The 12835-nt window shown below is 40.1% G+C and overlaps 1 protein-coding gene across 10 annotated transcripts in view; it reads left to right on the top strand.

Moving 5' to 3' along the window:
- BLOC1S5 (biogenesis of lysosomal organelles complex 1 subunit 5) overlaps positions 1 to 12835 on the top strand; it is a 120694-nt gene that overhangs the window by 13535 nt on the left and 94324 nt on the right. For 9 of the 10 annotated variants that reach the window (XR_012334314.1, XM_073810306.1, XM_073810300.1 and 6 more), the window contains exon 3: positions 8094 to 8223. Coding sequence is in view for 9 of the 10 variants with exons in the window: in XM_073810306.1 (XP_073666407.1) it covers positions 8094 to 8223 (130 nt within the window). In the remaining variant the exon portion in view is untranslated. Of the gene's footprint in view, positions 1 to 8093; positions 8235 to 12835 lie in introns of all 10 variants that reach the window. The other variant, XM_073810305.1, reaches the window with a different exon arrangement.

Here is a 12835-nt window from a genome sequence, read left to right as displayed (position 1 = left end):
AGATTTTCTGATGATGCCCATTCTAACTGGTGTGAGGTGACACCTCATTGTAATTTTGATTTGCATTTCTCTAATAACTAGTGATGTTGAGCAGCTTTTCATGTGCTTCTGGGCCATCTGTATGTCTTCTTTGGAGAAATGTCTGTTTAGGTCTTCTGCCCATTTTTGCATTGGGTTGTTTGTTTTTTTAGTATACAGCTGCATGAGCCGGTTTTATATTTTGGAGAGTAATCCTTTGTCTGTTGATTCGTTTGCAAATATTTTCTCCCATTCTGAGGGTTGTCTTTTCGTCTTGTTTATAGTTTCCTTTGCTGTGCAAAAGCTTTGAAGTTTCATTAGGTCCCATTTGTTTATTTTTGTTTTTATTTCCATTATTCTAGGAAGTGGGTCAAAAAATATCTTGCTGTGATTTGTGTCAAAGAGTGTTCTTCGTATGTTTTCCTCTAAGAGTTTTATAGTGTCCAGTCTTACATTTAGGTCCCTAATCCGTTTTGAGTTTATTTTTGTGTATGGTGTTAGGGAGTGTTTCAATTTCATTCTTTTACATGTAGCTGTCCAGTTTTCCCAGCACCACTTATTGAAGAGACTGTCTTTTCTCCAGTGTATATCCTTGCCTCCTTTGTCATAGATTAGTTGACCATAGGTGCATGGGTTTATCTCCGCGCTTTGTATCTTGTTCCATTGATCTATGTTTCTGTTTTTGTGCCACTACCATACTGTCTTGATTACTGTAGCTTTGTAGTATAGTCTGAAGTCAGGTAGTCTGATTCCTCCAGCTCTGTTTTTTTCCCTCAAGACTCCTTTGGCTATTTGGAGTCTTTTGTGTCTCCATACAAATTTTAAGATTTTTTTGTTCTAGTTCTGTAAAAAATGCCATTAGTAATTTGATAGGGGTTGCATTGAATCTGTAGATTGCTTTGGGTAGTATAGTCATTTTCACAATATTGATTCTTCCAATCCAAGAACATGGTATATCTCTCCATCTGTTGGTATCATCTTTAATTTCTTTCATCAGTGTTTTATAGTTTTCTGCATACAGGTCTTTTGTCTCCTTAGGTAGGTTTATTCCTAGGTATTTTATTCTTTTTGTTGCAGTGGTAAATGGGAGTGTTTCCTTAATTTCTCTCTCAGATTTTTCATCATTAGTGTATAGGAATGCAAGAGATTTCTGTGCATTAATTTTGTATCCTGCAACTTTACCAAATTCATTGATTAGCTCTAGTATTTTTCTGGTAGCATCTTTAGGATTCTCTATGTATAGTATCATGTCATCTGCAAACAGTGACAGTTTTACTTTTCTTCTTTTCCAATTTGTATTTCTTTTATTTCTTTTTCTTCTCTGATTGCCGTGGGTAGGACTTCCAAAACTATGTTGAATAGTAATGGTGAGAGTGGACATCTTGTCTTGTTCATGATCTTAGAGGAAATGCTTTTAGTTTTTCTCCATTTGCTGTGGGTTTGTTGTATATGGCCTTTATAATGTTGATGTAGGTTCCCTCTGTGCCCACTTTCTGGAGAGTTTTTATCATAAATAGGTGTTGAATTTTGTCAAAAGCTTTTTCTGCATCTATTGAGATGATCATATGGTTTTTATTCTTCAGTTTGTTAATATGGTGTATCAAATTGATTTGCACATGTTGAAGAATCCTTGCATCCCTGGGATACATCCCTCTTGATCATGGTGTATGATCCTTTTAATGTGTTGTTGGATTCTGTTTGCTAGTATTTTGTTGAGGATTTTTGCATCTGTAGTCATAAGTGATATTGGTCTTCAATTTTCTTTTTTTTTGTAATGTCTGGTTTGGGTATCAGGGTGATGGTGGCCTCATAGAACGAGTTTGGGAGTGTTCCTTTCTCTGCAAGTTTTTGGAAGAGTTTGAGAAGGATGGGTGTTATTAGCTCTTCTCTAAATGTTTGATAGAATTCACCTGTGAAGCCATCTGGTCCTGGACTTTTGTTTGTTGGAAGATTTTTAATCACAGTTTCAATTTCATTACTTGTGATTGGTCTCTTCATATTTTCAATTTCTTCCTGGTTCAGTCTTGGAAGGTTATACCTTTCTAAGAATTTGTCCATTTTTTCCAGGTTGTCCATTTTATTGGCATAGAGTTGCTTGTAGTAGTCTCTTATGATGCTTTGTATTTCTGCGGTGTCTGTTGTAACTTTTCTTTTTTCATTTCTAATTTTATTGATTTGAGTCCTCTCCCTCTTTTTCTTGATGAGTCTGGGTAATGGCTTATCAATTTTGTTTGTCTTCTCAAAGAACCAGCTTTTAGTTTTCTTGATCTTTGCTACTGTTTTCTTTGTTTCTATTTCATTTATTTCTGCTCTGATCTTTATGATTTCTTTCCTTCTGCTGCGTTTGGGTTTTGTTTATTCTTCTTTCTCTAGTTCCTTTAGGTGTCAGGTTAGATTGTTTATTTGAGATTTTTCTTGTTTCTTGAGGTAGGCTTGTATAGCTATAAACTTCCCTCTTAGAACTGCTTTTGCTGCATCCCATAGGTTTTGGATCATTGTGTTTTCATTGTCATTTGTCTCTAGGTATTTTTTTATTTCCTCTTTGATTTCTTCAGTGATCTCTTGATTTTTTAGTAACGTATTGCTTAGCCTCCATGTGTTTGTGTTTTTTACGTTTTTTCCCCTGTAATTCATTTCTAGTCTCATAGCATTGTGGTCAGAAAAGATGCTTGATATGATATCAGTTCTCCTAAATTTACTGAGGTTTGATTTGTGACCCAAGATGTGATCTATCCTGGGGAATGTTCTGTGTGTACTTGAGAAGAAAGTGTAATGCGTTGTTTTTGGATGGAATGTCCTATAAATATCAATTAAATCTATCTGGTCTAGTGTGTCATTTAAAGCTTGGTTTCCTTATTAATTTTCTGTCTGGATGACCTGTCCATTGGTGTAAGTGAGGTGTTAAAGTCCCTCTATTATTGTGTTACTGTCGATATCCTCTTTTATAGCTGTTAGCATTTACCTTATGTATTGAGGTGCTCCTCCTATGTTGGGTGCATATATATTTATAATTGTCCTATCTTCTTCTTGGATTGATTGCTTGATCATTATATAGTGTCCTTCCTTGTCTCTTGTAACATTCTTTATTTTAAAGTCTATTTTATCTGATACGAGTATTGCTACTACAGCTTTCTTTTGATTTCCATTTGCATGGAATATCTTTTCCAGCCCCTCACTTTCAGTCTGTATGTGTCCCTAGGTCTGAAGTGGGTCTATTGTAGACAGTATATATGTGGGTCTTGTTTTTCTATCCATTCAGCAAGCCTGTGTCTTTTGGTTGGAGCACTTAATCCATTCATATTTAAGGTAATTATCGATATGTATGTTCCTATTACTATTTTCTTATTTGTTTTGGGTTTGTTTTTTGTAGGTCATTTTCTTCTCTTGTGTCTCTAGAGAAGTTCCTTTAGCAGTTGTTGTAGAGCTGGTTACGTGGTGCTGAATTCTCTTAGCTTTTGCTTGTCTGTAGAGCTTTTGATTTCTCCGTTGAATCTGAATTAGATCCTTGCCAGGTAGAGTAATCTTGGTTGTAGGTTCTTCCCTTTCATCACTTTAAATATATTGTGCCACCCCCTTCTGGCTTGTAGAGTTTCTGCTGAGAAATCAGCTGTTAACAATATGGGAGTTTCCTTATATGTTATTTGTTGTTTTTCCCTTGTTGCTTTTAATAATTTTTCTTTGTCTTTAATTTTTGTCTATTTGATTACTGTGTGTCTTGGCGTGTTTCCCCTTGGGTTTATATTGCCTGGGACTCTGAGTTTCCTGGACTTGGGTGGCTATTTCCTTTCTCATGTTAGGGAAGGTTTCGACTGTTATCTCTTCATATATTTTCTCGGGTCCTTTCGCTCTCTCCTCTCCTTCTGGGACCCATATAATGCCAATGTTGGTGCATTTAATATTGTCCCAGAGGTCTCTTAGGCTGTCTTCATTTCTTTTCATTCTCTTTATTTTGTTCCACATCCGTGAATTCCAGCATTCTGTCTTCCAGGTCACTTATCCTTTCTTCTGCCTCAGTTATTCTGCTCTTGATTCCATCTAGTGTGTTTTTCATTTCAGTTACTGTATTGTTCATCTCTGTTTTTTAATTCTTCTAGTTGTTTGTTCTTTAATTCTTCTAGGTCTTTGTTAAACATTTCTTGCGTCTTCTCGATCTTTGCCTCCATTCTATTTCCGAGGTCCTGGATCATCTTCACTGTCATTATTCTGAATTCTTTTTCTGGAAGGTTGCCTATCTCCACTTCATTTAGTTGTTTTTCTGGGGTTTATCTTGTTCCTTCATGTGGTACAAAGTCCTCTGCCTTTTCATTTTGTCTATCTTTCTATGAATGTGGTTCTTGTTCCACAAGATGCAGAATTGTAGTTCTCCTTGCTTCTGCTGTCTGCCCTCTGGTGGATGAGGCTATCTAAGAGGTTTGTGCAAGCTTCCTCATGGGAGGGAGTGGTGGTGGGTAGAGCTGGGTGTTGCTCTGGTGGGCAGAGCTCAGTAAAACTTTAATCCACTTGTCTGCTGATGGGTGGGGCTGGGTTCCCTCTCTGTTGGTTGTTTGGCCTGAGGCGACCCAGCACTGGAGCCTACCCAGGGTCTTTGGTGGTGCTAATGGCAGATTCTGGGAGGAGTCACGCCAAGGGGATTACTTCCAAGAACTTCTGCTGCCAGTTTGCTTGTCCCCACAGTGAGCCACAGCCACCCCCTCTGCAGGAGACCTTCCAACACTAGCAGGTAGGTTTGGTTCAGTTTCCTATGGGGTCACTACTTCTGGATCCTGATGCGTACACTACTTTGTGTGTGCCCTCCAAGAGTGGAGTCTCTGTTTCCCCCAGTCCTGTCGAACTACTGCAATCAAATCCCACTAGCCTTCAAAGTCTGATTCTCTGGGAATTTCTCCTTCTGTTGCCGGACTCCCAGGTTGGGAAGCCTGACGTGGGACTCAGAACCTTCACTCCTTTGGGTGGACTTCTGTGTTATAAGTGTTCTCCAGTTTGTTAGTCACCCACTGAGTGGTCATGGGATTTGATTTTATTGTGATTGCGCCCCTCCTACCATCTCATTGCGGCTTCTCCTTTGTCTTTGGATGTGGGGTATCTTTTTTGGTGAGTTCCAGTGTCTTCCTGTTGATGACTGTTCAGCTGTTAGTTGTGATTCCGGTGCTCTCGCAGGAGGGAGCGAGCACACGTCCTTCTGCTCTGCCATCTTGAACCAATCTCTACCTCTGAAATATGCTTGCAAACAATTTAACAAAACAAACCGTGAATCTGATCAACACTCTAGTTCTAACTACTAATTTACAGGAGAGAGAAGAGACAAAAGGATATCTTAAATCACACCATTAGGATTCATTCAGTTAAAAAACAGATTGTGGGAAACTGTGCAGAACAGATGACTCGCTTTTTTTCAATAAGTTGCAAGGTGGACAAAAAATGGAAGGGAAATCTATAGATTAAAAAGAATTTAGGAAACATATTAACCAGTTGCAGTGTATGAATCTTATTTAGATTTTGGTCTAAACGAACTGGGGTATAGAAGGAAACATTGGGATATTTGAGGTAATGTGAGTACTTCGTTGATATTTAGTATTGAAGAATTATTGTTGAGAGAGAGTGAGTGGGCGGGTTGGGGCAAGGGGAGGAGGATATGGGGGAGGGGAAGGGCGCTGTGATTTCATTTATTTTTTATTTTTTATTTTTAAAGAGGAATCCTTGTTTTTTAAAGGTAGATGTTGAAATATTGCTTTAAAAGAATCTAGGATTGTGGGTAGGGGGCTGTACGGAGTGTTACAGGGGGAACAAAGTCAGCCACGAGTTGAAGCTTGGTGATGAGTACATGAGGATTCATTCTTTCATTCTCTCTCAACTTTTGTATAAGTTTAAAATTTTTTATTATGGAAAAATTCGAGTAAAAATCTGACCACAGCTGCTCATAAGAATGGTTCAAAACAAAACCCCCAGTAACTAACATTATTTCCTTACAATCAAGTTTACCACCCTTTCTGAAGTAAACTTTTCGTCTTGTATTATTTTAAGATTTACAGTAAAGTTACTAAGGTAGTACAGAGGTCTCCTATACGTCTCACCCCCCCCTTGTTTTGTTTTGTTTGTTTGTTTGTTTGTTTAGGTTGCATTGGGTTTTTGTTGCTGCGTGTGGGCTTTCTCTAGTTGCGGTGAGCGGGGGCTACTCTTCATTGTGGTGTGAGGGCTTTTCATTGCAGTGGCTTCTCTTGCTGTTGAGTACGGGCTCTAGGTGCACGGGTTTCAGTAGTTGTGGCTCGCGGTCTCTAGAGCGCAGGCTCAGTAGTTGTGGCGCATGGGCTTAGTTGCTCCACGGCATGTGGGATCTTCCTGGACCAGGGCTCGAACGTGTCCCCTGCATTGGCAGGTGGATTCTTAACCACTGCGCCACCAGGGAAGTCCCCTCCCGTTGTTAATGTTTTACATTAATTACTATACTACATTGGTAAAAACTGAGAAAGTGACATTGATACATTACTGCTAATGAAGCACCAGACTTTATTTGGATTTCACCGGTTTCTCCATTGCAGTCCTCTTCCTGCTCCGGGATGTAATCCAGGGCACCACACTGCATTTAATTGTCATGTCTGTCTAGTCCTCTTGGTCTGTGACAGTTTCTCAGTCTTTCCTTGTTTTTCTTGATCTTGACAGTCTTGAGTCCTGGGCAGTATCCTGTAGAATGTCCCCCAATCTGGGTTTGTCTGCTGTTCTTCCTAAGATTATACTGGGTTTCTGGGCTTTGGGAAAGAGTACCAGAGAGGTTAAAGTGCCTTTCTTGTCACATTACATTGGGAGGTGCGTGCTGTCACCATGACATCACTGATGAGGTCACCTTCATTGACTCCACTGTAAAGTTAATATTTTTCTCATTCCCTGCTCTATTCTTTGGAAGCAGGTCACTAAGTCTAGCCCACCCAAGTGGAAGGGTGGTTTAAGCTCAGCTTTCTGAAGGGGGGATGGGCTGGGGGTCCCCAAGACCACCCCCAGGTTCATTGGTTACTCACAGGACTCAGCATGTGGTTGTACTGGTGGCTGAACTCTATTATGGCAAAAGGATGCAGAGCAAAATCAGCAAAGGGAACAGGTGCATGGGGAGGCTCTATAGGAAGCCAGGCAGAAACTTCCAGGGGTGCCCCCAGCAGTGAGTTGTGACAACACGCATGAAATAGTGTCTCCCAGGGAAGCTCGTCTGAACCTGGGGGTCCATGGTTCTTATTGGGGACTGGACAAGTAGGCACACTGCCTAGCGCGTATCAAAATTCCAGACTCCCAGAAGGAAAGAGGTGTCTTACACCTCCATGGGAGCTGTTTTCTGGTCAAGTTCCCAGCCCCCAGCCGAAGGCCAACCTTGCAGGCAGGCCTTTGTAAGGAGGAGGTCTCAGGCACGCAGTGTTAACTCTTTTCTGTACAGGGAAGTTCCCACATACTATTACTTTTACAACACATTTTTAGTTGAGAAATCTGGAATCAGATGAAAAATACAGAGCATAATAATAGAAGCTTTATGATGGTAAGAACAACAAAATCAAATTTAAAACCAGATCATTTCTTTCTTTGCCACAGTTGAAATACATGGAGTCTAGGTCTTTTCCTGTTCTTTTAGTATTTCTCATGCCCATTTTTTTTTTTTTTTTTTTTTTTTTTTGCGGTATGCGGGCCTGTCGTGGCCTCTCCCGTTGCGGAGAACAGGCTCTGGACGCGCAGGCTCAGCAGCCATGGCTCACGGGCCCAGCCGCTCCATGGCATGTGGGATCCTCCCGGACCGGGGCACGAACCCGTGTCCCCTGCATCGGCAGGCGGACTCTCAACCACTGCGCCACCAGGGAAGCCCCCCCATGCCCATTTTTAAACATAGGTATAAAAATATTACATTGCAACTTGTGAAGCATTTCGTAATTTAAAAAAATGCCTCCAGGTTGTGACCTCATTTATTGCCAAATAATTAGAAGAAGGCTGGGTAAATTTCAGTAGTAGGTAATAAGATAACCAAAACCTGGGTGGAAATCCCAGAAAGTAATTACTAAGATTTAAGACACAATATGTACTAGCTGTTTACTTTCTTTTAATAGGAAAAACGTGGTCTTCGAGAAATGCGAGTTCTTGAAAACTTGAAGAATATGATCCATGAGACAAATGAACATACTCTTCCCGCGTGCAGGGAGACCATGCACGACAGCTTGAACCACGTTCTCCAGAGACGTAAGCCGGAGGTTTTCTCATATTGCTTTATTTCAGATGCATGCGCTGCCAAAATGGATGTCCTTGAGTATCTGCTGAGAGATGGAGAGAGAATTCTTAAGCGGGAGCCAGGAGAGGGAAGTCACAGATAAGGTGCTTATCCAGCCGTTAGTGTGTGTTGCCCTTGATGCTAAGAGCATTAATCTCCAAGGCAAGATGGGTGCACAAGATAATCCTTCTAGGATGTAAGACAATCGAAACATTTTTTACCTTAAAAAAAAAAACTTATTCATAAGAAAAAGTTTGATGCCCAGTAATTAGGATATGAAATGAAGCTTCTTTTTCAAACAGGATACTAGAGTTTTTAACTAAAAAAAAAAAAAAAAAAAAACTGTCAAAAACGTTTATGTTTTATCACTTTTTTCATTAAGCAAAATATTTTAAGATGGAGAGATGTTTCCTTAAAAGGATATTTATTAAACATATTAAACTATAAAATAAAAGGAGTTTTATTAGTAACTGAGTTTAAAATTAGAGATGTATCAGAAACTCAGCGCTTCTCGGATCCATATTGACACTGTTCAGTTTGTCCAAGGACAAATGATGCTGGTAGATAACGATGGAGGGCAACATGAAACAATATCTTTCTGGGGAGAAAATGGCAAAACTGGAGGGTAATGTAATGTCCTGTGAGGGAAGGTAGCAGGGGGGCTTGGTTAATGACTGAGTTATGTAAGTGTATGTGTGCAAGTCCAGGTTAGCCTGGGTCCTCTGATGCTCAGAGGAGCTTGGAGAGGACAGACCTCCCACAATCACATTTGGTTTCTTTGAGTAGAAGAGCAAAGAGTCTAGAATTGACTTCAGGCTTTGCATGGTAACTGCAAACACACCCTTGTTCGTTCAACCATCACTTCCTTAACCTTGACAAGCTTTCTAGTCATTACAGTAAAAGTAAAACTCAAATTATTATTGATAGAAATGCTTATGTTTACTTTTGAGATGTACTTATAACTTTCCTTGTACACACTTTGAGTATATAAAAAATATTGGATAAAACTTAGTAAGAAAAAGAAAACTGTGAATGGTTGTTTTGACTTGTTTTGTTCTTGGGCCAAAGCTATTTCTGATGTGAGGCCTCATGCTAAAAGTATAGTCTTCACAATGAAATAGAAAAGTTTTAAAGTAACAGGGAATCCAGACTGTAAATGTATTCTGCTAAAAGAAAGAATTAAAGCACACAGAATGTGAAGTAATAATGAAAGTTTTAACCTCTGAGGACTACCTTATTGTTAGCATTAGAGACATGCGGTGGCTTTGGAGTTAATTTTGTTGCTAGAAGCAGGAATGGCTTCCTCAGTAGGCTCCAGCCTAAGTATTTCCTGGTAGCTATTATCATGAGCCTAACGGGGATAATGGAGATAATTATCTGATTTTAGAGCCAATGTAGTTTTAAAAATTGGCCTGGGCCCAGCTGTTGTTCCTGCAGGATTTCATGTTTAAAAACTTTACATTTTGAGCCATGGTGCTGGCTTGCTTATAAAAGTGAGTTTATCTAGGCAGTATACTCTGATCTAACTAATACTTTACAAGGTTAGTGACAGTTGAGTTTTGTTTTGTGCCTGTTAGTAGATCTGTCTCATTTACCTCTTCTCTGCATGTTTGAGGGCTGAGCTGGGAGTGTGTTGGCTGAGAATCTTAGAACTCAGTGGTGTGGATCTTAAGCTATTGGTCGATCGTTGTGCACAAAACTGAGCAACAGTGGAGCATTAAGGGGGGGACGTCTCGGCTTGTTTGGATGGAGACGGTTACAGAATCCTAGCTGAGTGTCTTAGCATTGGATGAGCAGAGGCTTCAGAACCAAAACTCACCTGTGGTTCCTTAAAAAATACAAAAAGTAAGTGAGAGCTCTAGGAGGGTACATAAGAGTAACCCGTAAAGTACGTTTTTCTCATCCTAGCGTCTATGTTCTCTACTTATTATTTATTTCATAGACTCGTAAACTTCACCATGTTTGTTGTCTCAAGATCTTGCTTAGCATTGAGGACCCAGCCTTTGATTTTAGAGGCTAAGAAGGACAGAAAGCCTTTAGGTTATTCCTCATTTAAATTAACTAAGTTTTAAGAGCAGTGACTTTATTTTTTATTATTTAAACAAAAGGATATATGCCTAAGTAATAAGAAAGTAGAAATAAAGAAGAAAATAAGAAAGAAAAAGAAGCAAGAAATCACTTTAATTGCCTCAAGATAACCATTGCTTTTTAGCTTTGGTGAATATCATTCCCGACATCTTTTTTTTTTTTTTTTTTTTTTGCGGCACGCGGGCCTCTCACTGTTGTGGCCTCTCCCGTTGCGAAGCACAGGCTCCGGATGCATAGGCTCAGCGGCCGTGGCTCACGGGCCCAGCCGCTCCGCGGCATGTGGGATCTTCCCGGACCGGGGTACGAACCCGCGTCCCCTGCATCGGCAGGGGGACTGTCAACCACTGCGCCACCAGGGAAGCCCTGGAAGGTGGATTCTTTACCTCTGGACCACCAGGGAAGTCCCAGTCCATTTTCTTTTTCTCATTTTTTGGGGGTTGGAGTGGTTATGGTGAGGTGAGGAGTCTCAGTTCTTTATAGACTCTGTGTTCCTATTCTTGGCCACCACTTTTTAAAAATATATTTATTTATTTATTTATTTATGGCTGTGTTGGGTCATCGTTGCTGCGTGCAGGCTTTCTCTAGGTGCGGCGAGCGGGGGCTACTCTTCGTTGTGGTGCACGGGCTTCTCATTTCGGTGGCTTCTTGTGGAGCACGGGCTCTAGGTGCGCGGGGCTTCAGTAGTTGTGGCTCGCAGGCTCAGTAGTTGTGGCTCGCAGGCTCTAGAGCACAGGCTCAGTAGTTGTGGCACACAAGCTTAGTTGCTCCACAGCATGTGGGATCTTCCCAGATCAGGACTGGAACTCGTGTCCCCTGCATTGGCAGGTGGATTCTTAACCACTGCACCACCAGGGAAGTCCTTGGCCACCACTTTTCAAAGTTTAAATATGATTATATAATTCCTCATTGTTCAGTAAATGATGGATTTTTTTTTTACCTTTTTAAAAAACTGAATTTATTTTATAAGGTACTTAGGGGGCTAAGTTTGTCTGATTTTGCTTCACTCTCCCTCTGTAGCTAGAAAACTTTAAGAACTCATTATGACTTAAAATACTAATTTTTAATAGCACTTGCCTAGTTAGATTTTTTACCTGTATTTTCCTCATTGACCATCTTAACTGTGTAAAGTAAATATTTATCACCCTCTTCCCAACACATTTATAGTTGAGGAAACTGAAAGTGTTTTAACATCCATGGTTCTCCCTAATAGTTGGAGGAACCGCCATGCAGACTTAGTGCTTCTGCTGCCAGAGCTCAAGCTCTTTGAACTTCAGAATGACGCTTCTGCGGAAGAGGTCATAAGGAGAGTCCGCCTTTTCTCCTGGATTCTCTCCTACAGCACAGGCTCCTCCTTCTCAGTCTGCTTTGTTAGTTTCCACTTCTCTCCTTGACTTTTGACATTGGGGTGCCCTACGGCTTGGTTCTGGGACATCTTTTCCGTCTGTACACACTATTTGTTCATTGAAATGAATGAATGAGAATTCAGCCAACATCTGCTCCTAATACCAAACCAGAGCTACTTTCTTAGGTGTGTATTTGCGGTTTACACATACACACTGTGACACAATGAATTTGTTTCTCTTTTATGTGAGGACACAGGGACACTGCTAGCTGTTGCATGTCACAATTACTGTGTGTGGTGCTAATCTCCTCAAGTAATCTTTTGGTTTAGAGAAAATAATTTGATGAATTCCTAACTCCTTAAAGTCAGTATAGCCTCCTGGGACACTGAGACAGCTGGGGAAGTGGCTTCCTACTGAGTCAGGCATGACCAATATGTGGTATAGAAGTGATAGGGTTAGATAAATGGCCCTTTTCCTCTTGGAGTCTCTACTTGTGAAGAAAGGGGAAGAAAGGGTAGTTAGGTAATTTTCTTAGATTTTAGAAGAGCAGATTTCATTAAATTCAGAAAGCAAAGCTTTTTTATCATGTGGATAAAGAATGAAAAATTTCAGGGACTGAAATTTCTAAAAATGGATATTCTAAGTACAAAGATAATCCTGATAAGGAACTAAAGTGTGCCTTTGTCTGATGTGTTCTAATTAAATTTTTAAAGTATATAACAAATGACAAAATATAAATGTCATAGTCCTGTAACTCTTCTTTTAGATAAAGCCCAGAATGATCTGAAAATGATGAAGCACCCAAAGGCCACAAAATGGGTTTTTTAAGAGTTATGTTCAGAGCCAAGAAAAAAAAAATACAGGAAATGATAGAACCACCACTTGGGAGAGATGATGTAATATTAATATACCACAGAAAGAAGGCAGAGCTCATCAACTCCTATTTTGTTGTGTTTTCAACTTTTCTATTAGAACAAACAATGATTGGGGACCTTAATTTTTAGTACTAAAGTGTTATCTTTGATGTGACTAAAATGAATTGTTACTGATAAAAACATGACTTTTTAAAAGCTGAACCCTCCCCTTTGTCATACCCTCTCAGGGAGGGGCCTAACATTTTTCTGAAAGAGAAGTCACAGCCCCTGCCCTGTAT

This window comes from Tursiops truncatus, chromosome 10 (genome assembly GCF_011762595.2).
Source record: "Tursiops truncatus isolate mTurTru1 chromosome 10, mTurTru1.mat.Y, whole genome shotgun sequence".
Lineage (NCBI taxonomy): Eukaryota > Metazoa > Chordata > Mammalia > Artiodactyla > Delphinidae > Tursiops > Tursiops truncatus.
The sequence above is the reverse complement of the archived record's forward strand: the minus strand, read 5'-3'. Positions and strand labels throughout refer to the sequence as shown.